The sequence below is a fragment of the Colletotrichum aenigma genome, assembly GCF_013390185.1.
Source record: "Colletotrichum aenigma strain Cg56 chromosome Unknown KSG_Cg56_contig07, whole genome shotgun sequence".
In the NCBI taxonomy this organism is placed as follows: Eukaryota; Fungi; Ascomycota; class Sordariomycetes; order Glomerellales; family Glomerellaceae; genus Colletotrichum; species Colletotrichum aenigma.
The window spans coordinates 2,465,924-2,480,812 of NW_023500913.1; the positions used below are offsets into that span (position 1 = coordinate 2,465,924).

A 14,889-nucleotide genomic window follows, 5' to 3' on the forward strand; every position below is an offset into this window, starting at 1 on the left:
TAAGGTGCTCTTTGGGATACCGTAGGTCTTTGCAGCACGCGAAATGCTTAAGTTATTACCTGCAGCGCGTGTCGATCGGATTGCTTCAATCGCGAGAATGACTTTGTCTTCTTGGGTGTAGATTGGCATTATGGTTGTTGAGATTTTACGCGTCAAAGGTTTAAGTGATTTAGACGTAAGAGTGTTTAGAAAAAAACGTCCGGCTGACTAGTCCGGCTGGCTGACTGATGAACCACGTTAATATATTAATATCTATATAATAATATCCTTATCATCTCACTAATATTTAAAAAATATAAAAAAGATGTTCACTATATCTTATTAACTCTTTAAGAAGCTAAACTCCTAATAGAACCTAAGAAAAATAAATTCCACATATAAAAAGTAGAATACCTTAGATTTACTATCACCCCTAAAAAGGTCTATATATTAGAAAACAAAATTAAAGCTATTAAGGAATAGCTAATACCTAATAACCTTAAAGAAATCTAAAGATTCCTAAGGTTTACTAACTTCTACTACAAATTTATCAAAAACTATAGTAAAATTAATATAACTCTTACTAGCCTTAGTTATAAAAATATACTTTTTATATAAAAAGAACTATAATAAGTAGTATTTCAGAAGATTAAAACCCTTATTATAAATGAACTAGTCTTAATTATCCTAAACCTTGCGAACTAATTCAAAATAGAACTAAATATATCTAACTATATAATCAAAGTATAACTATCCTAATAAGATTCAGAAAGACACCTATGTCTATACGCCTTTTTCTTATACAAGCTCTACAGACCTATATTTAACTACCCTATTTATAATAAAAAACTTATAGCAATTATTAAAGCTTTTAAGAAATAAAGACTAAAACTCTTAAGAATAATTCATAAAATATTTATATATTCTGACTATCAAAACCTTTCACACTTTATTACCTTAAAGATATTAAATAGATAATAAATATAATAATTAGAATTCCTCTCTAAATTTAACTTTTGAATTATATACTAAAAAAGATTAGATAATAGTACAGTTAATACTCTTAGCTAGAGACTAGACTATAACATCCTAATACCTAAAGAAATATAAGTAACTCTTAAAAAGAATAATAATAAAACCTTTATGCTAATAACTAAACTCTTATTAATAACTAAACAATCTAATATTAGCCTACTTAGCAAACTAAATAATAAAGCAATTATAGAGTTCTATATATACCTTATATATAGTTACTAAAACATCATAAAAACTTAAAAATAACTATAGTAATAATATAGAGAACAAGTTAGTAGAGAATATATAATAAAAGTAATTGAGAACTATAAAGTATATCTAAAAAATAAACCTATTTGATGTTAACCTTATAATATATTATAACCTTCATTTATATTATAAACTACTTAATGATCTATATCCTTTAACTTTATTATCAAACTATTAAAATCTTAAAACCCCTTATAGGAGTATATTTTAATAATACTCTTGTTATTATAGATTAACTTATAAAATATACCTACTTTATTTTATATAAAGAATTAAATAATACTAATATATATATATATACCTTTCTTAAGTATATTATTACTAACTATAGAACACTTAAAGAGATTATATTAAAGAAAAATAAAATTTTCACTTTTAAGTTGTAGAAGTTAATTATATTATAACTTAGTATTAGACTATATCTCACTTATAAACTAATAAATAAATAGATAATATTAACTAAATCCTCGAAATATACCTCTACACCTATATTAACTATAACTAGAATAATTAGGTAATACTCCTAATAATAGCCTAATTCACTTACAATAGTATAATTAGAGAAAATACTAAGAAATCCCCTTTCTACCTTAACTATAGATTTAAGCTAACTACTTATAAAGAACTATAAATAAGCCTAGCTGCAGTTAAAGCTGTTACCTTGATATAATAAATTAAAGATATTAAAGATAATACATAAAAAGAACTTAAATTTATATACTAATAAATAGTTAATATAATTGTATAATAAATAAACAATTAAAAGCCTAACTTTAGAAGAGGGAGATAATATCTATTTTATATAGCAAAATATTAAAACAAAATAACTAAATAACAAACTAAACTACAAAAAAGCTTAAACCTTTTAGAATCTTATAAATTATTTCACTAGTTACCTATAAACTTAAACATTTAAAAACTATAAAATATTATCTAATATTCTATATTTGACTCCTTAAACTAATATTATAGGGATCATAGATAAATAATATTATTATAATAGAAAATAATAAACCAAAATATAAAGTTAAATATATTATTAACCACCTTAAGAAACTAAAAAGATATTAATACCTTATAAAATAGAAAATATATAAATATAAAGATAATATATAAAAACTAGCTAAAAATATTACTAATATAGCAGAGAAACTTACAATCTACTAATAATAACACTAGGAATAACAAATAATATCTATACTAATTAGACTAACTATTTTAAACACCTTAAGCTACCTATAAATTAAACACCCCTATAAATACATTAAACCACTCATAAAAGCAGAATAGCTAAAATAAAAAAAACTGTTAGTTAGATTAAAAATATTAGAACGTAACTAAGAAACCCCTAAAAATACTAATTAGTCATTATTAATTAAAAGACTAAGATCTATAAACTCCTTATTAATATTAAAACTCTATTAATCTAAATTTACTTTAATACTAAGAAACTAAAGATCCCCTATTACACTATTTTATATATATCTAATATAAAAAGGATATTATCCTCCTCTAGCTCCTATATACCCTCAGAAAATATCTCTATATAATATTCCTTCACTTTCTTTTAAATCATATAAATATATAACAAATAACTAGCTATTTTAGCTATCTTAGCCTAAACCTATACTAACCTTTTATAAAAGTCTAGTAAAATATCACTAGCTTACTCCTTTTTCTCCTCTTATTCTTAAAACTAATTGCTTAGCTTTTTTATTATAAATAATTAGCTAAAAAATATTAATACTACACCTAAAAAACCTTTAACTTAATATTATTTTTAGACTATTACAAAGATATTTTAAGTTTTTATAACCTTAATAAGTTTTAACGCCTTCAGCTATATAATATATGTGCTTTATATAGAAACACTAAATATAAAGTATAATATTATTAAAACTAAAATAATAGAAAATATCTTTATAAATAGAATATAAACCTAAGTTAAATTAATTTAATTTCTAAATATAACCTAATATATTATTAGTATTATAGATAAATTAAGAAGTATAATTAGTAGATCCCTAACCTAAAACTAATAACTTATTTATATTAGGTCTTAAAGATAAAACCTTTAGAGAGGAGACCTAATATTATAACCTATAAATAAAAATAACAGCTATATAACCTACTAGATTATTAGGCAGCTAGAATAGAATATTTATACTATAAGATTATAAGAATAATAAGAACTTATTTAGAACAGAAGAACTATAATATAAAATATATAATAATAAGATAAAAAATTAGATTTATATACTAAAAATATAAAGGCTATACTTAGCAGAAATAAACCCTATTAGAACTAGAAATAGAACTAGAAATAATACTAGAAATAGGAGGATACTACTTAAAACTTGTATATAGTATAACCTTAAGCCTAACTTATAGTTAGACTTCCATAGCTCTTTAGTAATCAATTTAGTATTTATCCTCATAGATACTCTTAGCTTAGTTTTACTGCAAATCACTTATTAAGTCTAAGATTAATCACCTTAGCCTCTAAAGACCTGATCTACTACAGCCTACAACCTACAACCCAGACCACAACCCAGTATACTGTTATTACGTCTCAATCCCTAACTTCTGTTAGCAGGCCCTACTGTCAGATAGCTGACCATAACAATATAATAGGGGCTTCATACCACCTCTATAGAGAACCTATTTGTCAAGCAATTCAACTATCAATTCAACACCAGGAGAGTAATCTGCAATTTACTGTACTTTCTGTCGGAGTTGCGAGAAAGGCAACGATGGCGAAAGCCACGCTACTCCGCGGGCTGATACTTTTGAACCTGGGCGGACCATCACTTTGCTTGCTGCGCTGTGGTTTCGTACTATTAACACGTCCAGTTCATGATTTGAAAGTCTGCAAAGAGTCGAGTTCTGATTTTGTCGATGACTGATATAAAGTCCGCTTGACAAGAGCTCCTCGATGGCGATTCCTCAACAGTTCATCTCTCAGAGTCCGAAAGGAGGCCAAGACAGGGGCCGAGAGGAAAGCATGGAGGTGGTCATGGCAGATGAGCAGATGATTTCTATTCCGATCAGATGGGGATGATTCTATGCACAGGAAGGCATGACTTGCTGGACGGACGTTCTTGGGGGCAAAGCATGTTCCCGGGACGGAGCCGGGTCTCCACCTTTCCGGACCGGAGCCAAACTTCAGGCGCTGCCGTGATGCCGGCATTCGGGATGCGTGACTTCTATCAACTGAAAACTACCTTTCAATACGATGACTAGCTTGACTTCCACTTGTCAATCGGGCTGCTTCCGGTGAAGTCTGCCTTCCGAGTTGATCATCTCGTTCGTTTAACACCTTTGCTCAAACGCAATGTTGGCGATACCTTATGGTCATAGAATTGAAGACTTGCCAAGACCGGGGCATCACCGAAACTCCGCACTCGCTTTGCGGACAGGTGCACTTTGACCTCCTCTCCGACAAGAGGGGTTCCGTCGATAATGGGGCTTGATGACCAACAGCAGCGCGTTAGCGTCAGATTCGCCACGTATTCCGTGTGTTCCGCGGCAAATTCTCATCCCATCTTGTACTATGAGAATAGATCGTTATGAACTCCATGATCAATTATAAATCACAATTGCGAAAGTCCGCAGATGGTACGGCTGTGATGAAAGTGAAAAGGCTTTAAGAGCGACTTCAAGAGTCAGCTCGATTCCTTGAGACGTCACCTGTTAGACTAGCATCAACACACGAACTCTACGTCACCTACTCTGATCCCACACCAATAAGCTTACCCACAATCTGCCGAGTAAGAGACATGAAGATCCTTATCGTGGGAGGCACTGGCATGATCGGCGGCCAAGCGGCCCTCCACCTCCGGTCCCAAGGCCACCAAGTCACCATCAGCGGCCGCCGTGCACCCACGGAAGTTGCCGCCCTCGTCGAGCTCCCATTCCTCCAAGGAAACTACCTCCGCGGTGACATTACTATGGACCAGCTTGCCCGTTTCGAAGCCGTGGTGTTCGCGGCCGGGAGCGACGTCAGGCATGTGCCGGAAGGTCAGGGGGCCGACGAACACTACCTGCAAGCCAATGGAGAGGCTGTACCGGCGTTCGGCCGCCTGGCTCGGGAAGCAGGCGTCAGGGTGTTCGTGCACATTGGAAGCGTCTATCCTCACATCGTGCCCGACGCGGTCCGTTCGAGCCCCTACGTCCGCTCCCGAAAGCTAGCTGCCGAAGGGGTCGCTGCACTTGCCACGCGCGACTTCCACGCCTGCAGCATAGATCCTCCGATCGTCGTCGGCACGGTCCCTGGCATGAAGTCGCCGATGTTCGAAGCCTATGTACAGTACGCGGAGGGAAACCTCCCCATCCCTCCTTTCGCGCCAGCTGGAGGGCTCAACTTTATTTCGACGCAGTCTCTTTCCGAAGCCATCGCCGGGGCGATTGAGAATAGTGAGACTGTGTCTGGAAGATCAATCCTGGTTGGCGATGAGAACATGACGTACGCGGAGTACCTCGAAATGTTCTTCCACGCCGTTGGAAACCCGCAGAAACTGCCGGTTCTGGATCAGGACCACCCGCTGATGCCCCGGTCGACGCTCTATGCGGGAGACAGGGTTGTCACGTATGAGCCCGATGCTGCAGATGTGGCAGCTTTAGGAGGGTATCGGCGGAACGACATTAGGAGTGCTGTCAGTGAGATCGTATCCCAGCATCGTCAACGCGAATAAGCAATACTCGCAAGAAAATTCAAAGTCTATTTCGTCTATGCCGCTGAGTTTGTGATTTGTTTGATGCGGCTCGTCATCTACGTTTTGACGCCAAGGTGAGCCGGCCGCCATGACTCAACTTGTCGATCGTGAACCTGAAGGTTGCTGATTTAGTCTCCTGTGTATTTTAATCTGTAGTTTAGGTCGTTAACGTAGTCTCCTTCCTGGCGTATCGGCGACAGTCCCGGGGCTCTGTCTAGAGTCGGGATCTGGATTCCGTAAAACAGCTTCTTCAGAGTCGGGATATGTATTCCGTAAACTCGCAGCTACAGCGGCCTAAATGTCCGCCTACCCATTGACGCCGCGGACTCCGTGGGGATATGGTATTCCAAAAGCAACACATGAGTTGCTTTCCAAAAGTTGAACACCGATGCAGCTTTGATGAGCCTGCCAAGCAACAGGTTTCCGAAGTTTGGCATAATTATTCGGTTGAAATTCAACGACACCCTCATAACAGGAAAAGGTCACTGCTTGCAGCCACAAAAAGGTTCTGATAGGAGTGTAGTGTTGGTATCATGTAATATTTGCTACCCGAGATATTGAGCCGCAGGTCCATAAACTCTCGCCTTGACTACGCATTACCCTTGCCCAGCTGATTGTCCAAGGTGAAAGACATCTGCCCCATGTACGTAGTATTCCAATCGTCCACGTGCAGATCCGGAAACGCGTTCGGCTCCAATTGCGAGTCAAACGTCGGCCAGTTCTCCATGGCAGGCTGCTGCAGCGGCAGGTGGATCGTGTTCTCGAGCGCCCCGTCCACAAAGGCGATGCCCTTCTTTGACTTGATGTATGCCTCCGCGATGCGGTACAGAGACCTGCACAGCTCGTACTGCCGCTTGCATGACTCGACCAACCCGCTGAGTCGCTCGCTGATTTCCAAGGTGCTTCGGAGCAGGTTAAGGTCTTCGATGTCGGAGTGTCGGATGCAGTGGAGGAATGTGATTATGTAGGGAGTAAAGGAGGAGTAGAGATGTGTCCTAGGAGAATTGGAGTCAGCCGGGATTCTGCATCGATAGATGCCGTAGAGTAGACTTACCAGACTGCATAACTGAACAACGCGGCGTAACCCCCAGACGCGGACCGAGGGAAGGCGGTCGCATGCGCCGTGAGTCCCTTTCTTGCCGCGTCGAAGCACTCCTCGGTTATGGAGCTCGCCGAGTTCGATGAGTTGGCTCCGCGATGAACCAGCGTCAGAATGGAGTAGTAAACCACGTCGAGCCCGTCAAAGGTGAATTGAAATAGTTCTTTGCGATAAGCATGCGTATAGTCCACGCTTCGCCACGAGTCGTACCACGCCGACAGCCGCTTCGTAAGATGTGCTACCGAAGCACTGCGTTCCTCGTCGCTCGTCCTCGAAGCCGCCGGGGAATAGAGATGTTCGTAGATCTTGGATTGTATCCGCCCGAACTCGATAAATGCAGAAAAGGATGTGTCCCATGGGCGTCGCTCGGGTTTATTAGAGATCTCGAAAGGTTCCACGTCAATGTCAAAGTCTTGGATGATTGCGGCTTTGCCTTGGGTCAGAGTCAGACCGCGGTCTGCGAAATAGACGTGCCAGAACAGGCGTCGCGCTCTGCGGGCCTCTTCTCTCGACAACGTTGCTAATCTTGCTTTCCGATTGTAGCCCAGGGCGAGACAGTGTCTTGCGGCTGCCGACATTACCGTCCATTGCAATGCAAGGTTTCCGTCTTGTTGTGCTCGTAATGACTACAAAAGATTTTGTTAGCCCCAAAAGTAATCAAGACCATCTGCAAGCATCAATCAAGACTTACCGCTATAGAAAGTATTAGAGTATGTTCGAATGTCGGCACTGCCATGACCTCGTAGGTCTCGATGCCGGACTTGAAGTTTGCATGGCACATGTTGTAAACATGGCTTGTTTCCTGGGGATCGAATTCTGGGTGTTTCTCGAAATCGATATCGCGCAAGAGAACTGACAAGAATCCATTTAGGAGCGTGACCTCGCCGATGGTCACCGGGTCCACGGAGAAGTAGACTCTGCGGCATAGGTCTTCGACTTGCACCCGGTTCTCAACTGCGTAAAAGAGAAATAGTATTGATTGTTCTGAGTCATGCACAGATTAGTCTCTGCTCATTTTCATGAACAATGGTAAGGGTGAGAATGAAAGACATCGATGCTTACCACCAACAGTCCGGAGCAACCGGATCACCAAATCTGAAGGTGGAAGTTGCAGCTGCGAGCCTTTTCCCACATGGGGTAGTCTTCGCAGCTGGTTCGGCTCCGTTTGCTCATGGCTCTGGCAAATTCCTCGTAACGTCTCCAGCTCGTCGACTACAATGGGTGACTGAGCGGCTTCGACTTTCAACTCCTCTATCTGGCTCGCCAAGTACGTTTGTTGCCTGAAAGATGAGTCGCCTTCGAAAGACACCGGCTGGTCTTCCCACAAACAATGATGCGTTGAGGAGTCATCTTCGACATTAGGCGTCGTGTTTGGAGTAGAATTTGGGGTGTGTCTATTTGCGTGATTATCTGTCTGGTTTCGGAGGGCGTCTTCGACGGCCCTCAACCTTTCGTGAAGTTGCTGAATGCTAGGGTGGCTATCATCGCGTCAGCATTTGGACCGTATTTCCGCGAGCATATCTCCGGTTACCTCTCAGCAGGTCTGTCCGCGGAAGCTCGCTGGCTTGGTTGCCTTCCAGCCGGACGACATGGAATTTTGGACGTCACGCAGTTTGAGCAAGGAACTTCTCGATTGCATCGCGTCTGCGTAGTGTCAGCTTGAACGGAGTTAAGACGCAGCAATCATTCGAAAGGGATAAGCGAGAAAAAGGGGGTTCGTTCGATGAGCGCGTCCCGCGGGCTGCAAGTCCGAAGATGGGCAAAAGTGATAAATAGAATGTCTCTGTTTACCTTGCGGATCCGGCAATTATGGCACTATCAACGACGACAACATTTTGGTGGTTAGCAATCATTGCGTGTTAGTATCGCCGTATCAGCTGGTAAGCGGCGTTGGGCGACGATCCCGTTAGGCGGAACTTACCGCTCTTGGAATGACACTGGTCTTTGGCGTGTGCTCCGGCTCCATGGTGGTAGCGTAGCCGAGAGAAACCGACAGGGTCGGACGGTCTCCTCCTCTCGCACACTGTACTTGGTTTCTGCGCGTGTTCTGAATTACGTACGGCCCGGTGCTGTGTCCGTTTTGCCGGTCCCTCGCGAGCCTTTTTGTTTTTCAGCTCCGTGGTCTCCGTGGAAAGCGCGGAGTGCACGGACACACGTCCGAGACAGGGGCTTTGTATTTAAACTCGAGTAGGTTAAACTACGGCCTTCACATCTGCGGAGATATCCCCTCACTGGCCTTCCCCTAACGGCTCTTTATGCGTACGAGCGAGTAGAGTTTTTAGGCTATGAATGCGATACCGAGATTGAACTAAACAAATGATTTGTCAGTTGGTTGTCAGTTTTAGGCTAACTTTCGCCGAATAGCTGGTACTCCATAAGAAAGTGTGCAATCGTAATCCCGGAAGCGTGTCGATCATGACTAGGTGCTACAGTCGTAAAACCCCTGTCGGACGCAATTTCGGGGCTGCTAGTCAACTTGCCCCGTCATAACAGAGTTCCCGGCTTCTATGCACACCCGCGATGATTATGAAGATTTGAGATGGCCGACATGCTCTGGGAAACCGGGGCAAAAATCGCTATTTTCACACTCACACACAAGCAAATTCCCCTCATCGTAGCGCCATTACACTTTGAAGCCGTTGGTTCCAAAGACTGAAGTGTCCAATACCAGTGCCAGTTTTAGTCCGAGGTCCCCGACTTCAACTCAAAGATGACATGGTCGTTCTCGCGATTGGTTTCCACTAACTACAACCCGCACAAGCTGAAGAAACCAGCGGTCTCAATAAGTTCGCGTTCACACCCTATCAACGAAACAAATCATCTGTCATTCCAACGGTGACTCGAGCAAGCAACAAGCTTTCTTGGCCTCAGCCACGTAGGGCGCCGGCAGCATGCGCTGTTAATTATCACCGTCGAAGAAGAGATACGATTGGAGTATCCAGCCCATGTCATGCGCTTGGTACGCCGCATCTTGCAGCTGACCCTACTCCCCCAGATCCGACAAAGTGAGATCTCGGCTCCGCAGATAAAGGCGCCGGCCAAGTGACAGGCTGTCGATGCAGGGTTTTCAAGTCGGGTGACCTGCGGTGAAAGAAACTGACACTCAGCAGCCCGTTACCGAAGGCATTCAGAATACCACTATGTGACATGGACACTTTTACCATTGTGATAGCACAGACTGGTTAGAACCCGGGCACGGGCTATGAGAACGTGGAATAAGGTTCCGTCAGATTGGCCAGGGGCCAGCACAGCGGATAGATCAAATTAGTCTGCATGTGGGATCCACGTTGTTCAGTCTGCATCAAGAGGAATTCGTTGCTTGTGCTGCAAGCAAGACCCATTGAAGATGCGGCTAAAGCTTCCATGACTGCGGCCCGGGAGGGCTTTGAACGCGTGTTACGCCCTTCCCAGTTCGCCGGCCACTTTAAGGCATTCATATTCGCCTATCCAGCACATGTCGGCTCATCTTATTACTGGAAGAAGCTGACAATGACGCAGTCCATCGTAGAAGCACCCTCGTCGTTCAAAATACTGCTAATGCCTTACATCATTAGGCCTTCAAACACGCCTCCGCAGGGGCCTTCCGGGCGCCCATGTTGTGAACGGCCGGGGGCTCCCCAGTTTTGCAGGCCAGCCGCTCAGGCCATAACAACTTGTCCGGGATGACGGCAGGGCAGGTGGGTTTCTTTACTGATGTGGTCGTATTGTATCGAGCCGCTAGCCGAAAACTTCTCACATACCCGCGGAATATCGGGCTCGCATTTTGCACGTCCCCTATAACCTGGAGCGATCATCTCATTCGGAAGTTCCGCCGGGAGCACAAAGCTTTCCACGACGTAACGCGAGCCGATTTGGGACTAAGGTGTCACTCTGCAGCTCTAAACTCTATTTAAATCCGTAAAGACCACCACCAAATATGCTTCTCAACGCAAGGCCGTCGAATTTTGTTGCTTGCAAAGTCCCGAGACCGACATCAATGAAGGCCAAGGCCGGCGGTCAGCGTCATGTATCCGCAGCAGAATGCCGCGACGCAGCCCTATGACTCGAGGCGAGTGCTGGGTCAGAGATAGACGACGTAGTCGGCGATGTGAATACCTCAAGTGGAGCGCCGGGCGTAGTCGCCAAAGACAGGTTGACAAGAATTGAGTTATCGCCGTCCTCAAATTGCTCGGAGCGGTGAAGGTGTTGTCCTCCTTATCATATCTCGCGGTAAGGCAGCTCCGGAAGCGTTCCAAGTCGGGGGAAGGCAGCATTAAACCCGGCTCTCATTTCGCCCTCATATGAAATTAAGTGAGAGGTCTGAATAGCGAATGGCTTGCCGCTGCTACACTAATGGGAGATCTGGAGACTGGAGCTGCTCTTGTAGTTCAAGATTTCCCAGGTTTCGGGGCGACGAATTCACCCTCGACGGTGCGCCATACCAAGTGTATAGACTCGTGAATTTGCCCAGAAATCCACAAGAGTGGAGTTTATCATGAGTTCAGCCTGGTCATAATCTGTTTCGGGCCGCATCGTGCTAAGGCGTCGAGTTCATCGTCCTTGACAAGGTCACCATGACTGCGACCTATTATTGAATTATTGAATGAACTTGAAGTCTGATTCGAGGACTTTTGGTTTTTGGTGCTTAGATATGAAATGAACTGAGATACCTTAAGGAGGCCGCTTGTGACGACTGGCGGCAACAGCAACGCCCTGAAGCAGCCCTTCCAGGTAGTCTGCACCAACGATAGTAGACACCCACCAACGTGAAAACACCGACGTATCAATGACGAAGAAAGTAACATTATCAATCAGAATGCCTGTGGGTCAGGCCAACTGATGAAGACATCCTCGTGATCGTCTTTCCTGTCCACCTATTTCTCAAGTTCTATCCTCTCCATTAAGATTTAATCAACGCTTGCAGTCGGCCTTTGTCAAGAATATCGCCTTCTACCAGCCGTGCCGTCTCCTTGATTTCACCACTGACCAACTGGTAGCGGACAATGGTTGGAACGTTGTGAACGTTCCACTTGGTCCGATAGACATTAGTGGGTACTTTCCACCTACATGGAGTTAGTTGAGCTGCAGAGAACCGACGACCGAAGCCCGGACGTGTGCCAGCAGATATCCACTCACTCGGGTCTTTGGCCAACTTCAACGAAGGCCATGTTCGGCGCCGTCTCGGCCGAGAAGGCGGCATTGATGTATGGCAAGGCAGCTCTGACATCAGGACACCATGACTCCCCTGTTTCCGGAAGGTTTGATGTCGTAAATGTAATGAAAAAGGATGCATCGGGATTTCCGGGGAGTTGAAGAGCTTCCACGGAATCTGGTAGCGTGAAGGTTGTAATAATGGGCATCTTGGCGGTGACGAGCTACTTTCGAGACACAAAGACGAGATTGCTGAGCCAACGAAAGCAGAGGAAGCTGCGATTTGAGAAGAGAAAAGAACAATGCGATGTTACGAAGGGATCTCTTCTTAGAGAATATGAGGCGCGGCTCCTGCAAGTAGATAATGGCGTAATACCGATCCACTATGGTGTTGCCGGCCACGATCTCCGAGACCGGCCGGGGTGGCTCCACGGCGCCGTTCCCTCAAGAGTGGGTACCCGGCCGTGGCCGGCACATATCACCGATCCTCACAAGATAACGCCATAAGCATGCTCGGAGTGACTGAAGCTTGACCGTACGCCTTCAAGCTATTGTAATGGATTCTTACTGAGGAGAACGCGGCGCGACGACAATTCGAAACCCGTTCCCCCTCCAGAACCCCGCTGGTTCAAGACTCCCTCGGTACGTGCAGTTGGCTTTGGCTTTTGGGCTAGAGAAACATCCCCCGCGTAATACCCGACGAATCTTCTCTGGGCCTTGCAAAGCCTCTCGTTCATCATTCTTCCACGGGTACTTGAACGCCGGGCTTGCCATATCTTCGCCCCAAAGAGTCGTGCACCATTCCCATACCTGTGCCGCCATATCGTAGCAACCGTAGGGCGAGCGACCCCTCGGAAACAAGCCAACTGCACAAGTGTTATTGAAACCGACCTCCTCTGAGTTTGCACCATCGGCTTCCCACTCAGTGCCCCAGGGATACACCAGCCCCTCGCTGCCAGCCTCAAACTGGTCTCCGCGACACGCCCGCTCCCACTCGGGCTCTGTAGGAAGCCTGACCTCGTCGTTTGTGGTTAATTCCCCGTTCAACCGCCATCGTTCAGTCAGCCACCTACAGTAAGCCCGCGCGTCGTGCCAGGTAAGATCTGTCGCTGGCGCGTTTAACCTTTCCGGGTCCGTCCCATCCGGGCTAAGCCAGTCTCGGCCGGTCTCATGAGAAAACGCCGAATAGTCCCTGTTGATGACTGGATAGATGCCAATCCGGAAACTACCGAGTGAGATAGAGTTTGGTGGGTGTGAGTTGGGATGACTTTCAGAGCCCATGACGAAGGTTCCAGCGGGTATTTGTGCGAGGCCTGTGAGGTTGCGGGGGTCGCCCAGAGAGGAAAGAATGCGTCCAGCTTTCTCACGCTCCTTCGGAGTCAATAAGCCTCTTTCCACGACTTCCAGCACCAGTCTTATTACCGACTGTTCCAATTGTGAGCCTTTGGGAACGAGGTCGGCAACAAGCAGGGCAGCGCGGTGAGATTCTGGTGACGCCCCGTCAAGTAGCCGCCCTAACAGTGTTTCCGCTTTGTGAGAACCTGCTAGACGGACCAAACAACTTCTCATGACTGGTTGTGAAGAGATCGGGTCCTCATAGTAGAAGGCGAGTACTTCTTCGAACGGGAGAGTTGATAGGTGTTGAGCTGCAAGCAATTGCTGAACTGCGTTACAGGACCAGGCCGGAGTCAACAATGATGTCGGCAAATCCAACCTGCTTCGCGGTTCAACGGCTCTGGTTCTCACCGCCTCCTCGTGTGCCTTTAATGAAAGGGATGTTGCGGGAGGCATTTTCGATTCGACAGCCCTAACCCACTCATCGAAAATATCTTCCGCCTGTTCGGCCGCACATCCAGCTTGAAGTGCCAACGCGAATAAGGCAGGATTCGACGCTGAGTGGCCCAAAGCTATGCCGTCCTGAATCTCCTTTAGACCCAAAAGCTCGTCAGCTGCTCGCTTTTTTTGGTTTAACAGAAGCGGTAATATGGCATGACGAGCCATGACTGACGGCAGCATCCAGTAGCTGCAAACTCTGGTGTCCCCGAGTAGAAGAAGCCGGGTGTTGTTGGCCGACTCTACCAAGGCACTAAAGGAGCCCAGAAGCTCAATTCCCTCACTCTCAGTCTTATCGACCTCGTCTATGATGATTTGAAACCCGATTTCCCGGTCTCCATTCAGCGCCAATAATTCTGGGACAGTTTTGTCCACAAAGGTCCGGAAAGAGTTGGCTCCATCAACGAGGAAGTAGTAGGGCTCAAGCTTGCGAGTTTCCCATTTCTCTTCGTGCAAATCTCCCAGCTCATTGCGAACTACTGCACGGGAATACCGAAAGCCGTCCGTCGCCAGCCGGTAGCTAACATATTTCGCGAATGTGGTTTTCCCGCTTCCACTCGGGCCCGTCAGAAGCAAGATCCTGTTGTCGCGTACAAGCTCGACGGCGGAGAAGTAGACCGGGACCTCCCGCTCATCTCTGGCTTTGCGTTTCCGCAAGCCCTTAGCGGCTTTGTCTTCAAAAGTGAAGTTCGATAGGAGTGGGACGTAGCCGTTGGCTAGGTTGACGACGGTGCCATCCGGTCGAGTCAGTAGGGGCTCGCTGCCAAAGGCTACCGCTTCTGAACGCGGTCTTTTGAGAGTGTCCGGAAAGGTGTCGTCCATATTGAAATTCTTGTAGGAATGCATTCT

The 14,889-nt window shown here is 44.8% G+C and overlaps 4 protein-coding genes across 4 annotated transcripts; 1 reads left to right on the plus strand and 3 right to left on the minus strand.

Moving 5' to 3' along the window:
- Positions 1-5,042: 5,042 nt before the first annotated feature.
- CGCA056_v010919 (uncharacterized protein) lies at positions 5,043-5,957 on the plus strand (the record flags this gene model as incomplete). The annotated part of the gene is made up of 1 exon (XM_037326166.1): positions 5,043-5,957. One exon carries the CDS (start codon positions 5,043-5,045, stop codon positions 5,955-5,957), a length of 915 nt encoding a protein of 304 aa, XP_037175923.1.
- Positions 5,958-6,567: 610 nt separating this feature from the next.
- CGCA056_v010920 (putative transcriptional regulatory protein) lies at positions 6,568-9,043 on the minus strand (the record flags this gene model as incomplete). The annotated part of the gene is made up of 6 exons (XM_037326167.1): positions 6,568-6,973; positions 7,033-7,703; positions 7,769-8,061; positions 8,140-8,555; positions 8,609-8,721; positions 8,999-9,043. The coding sequence occupies 6 exons, from the start codon at positions 9,041-9,043 to the stop codon at positions 6,568-6,570; spliced, it is 1,944 nt and encodes a 647-aa protein (XP_037175286.1).
- A 2,913-nt stretch (positions 9,044-11,956) lies between these two features.
- CGCA056_v010921 (Thioredoxin domain-containing protein) lies at positions 11,957-12,416 on the minus strand (the record flags this gene model as incomplete). Its single annotated transcript, XM_037326168.1, has 2 exons — positions 11,957-12,119; positions 12,193-12,416. The coding sequence occupies 2 exons, from the start codon at positions 12,414-12,416 to the stop codon at positions 11,957-11,959; spliced, it is 387 nt and encodes a 128-aa protein (XP_037175285.1).
- A 355-nt stretch (positions 12,417-12,771) lies between these two features.
- On the minus strand, positions 12,772-14,862 carry pkn1 (Serine/threonine-protein kinase pkn1; the record flags this gene model as incomplete). The annotated part of the gene is made up of 1 exon (XM_037326169.1): positions 12,772-14,862. One exon carries the CDS (start codon positions 14,860-14,862, stop codon positions 12,772-12,774), a length of 2,091 nt encoding a protein of 696 aa, XP_037175288.1.
- Positions 14,863-14,889: the final 27 nt, after the last annotated feature.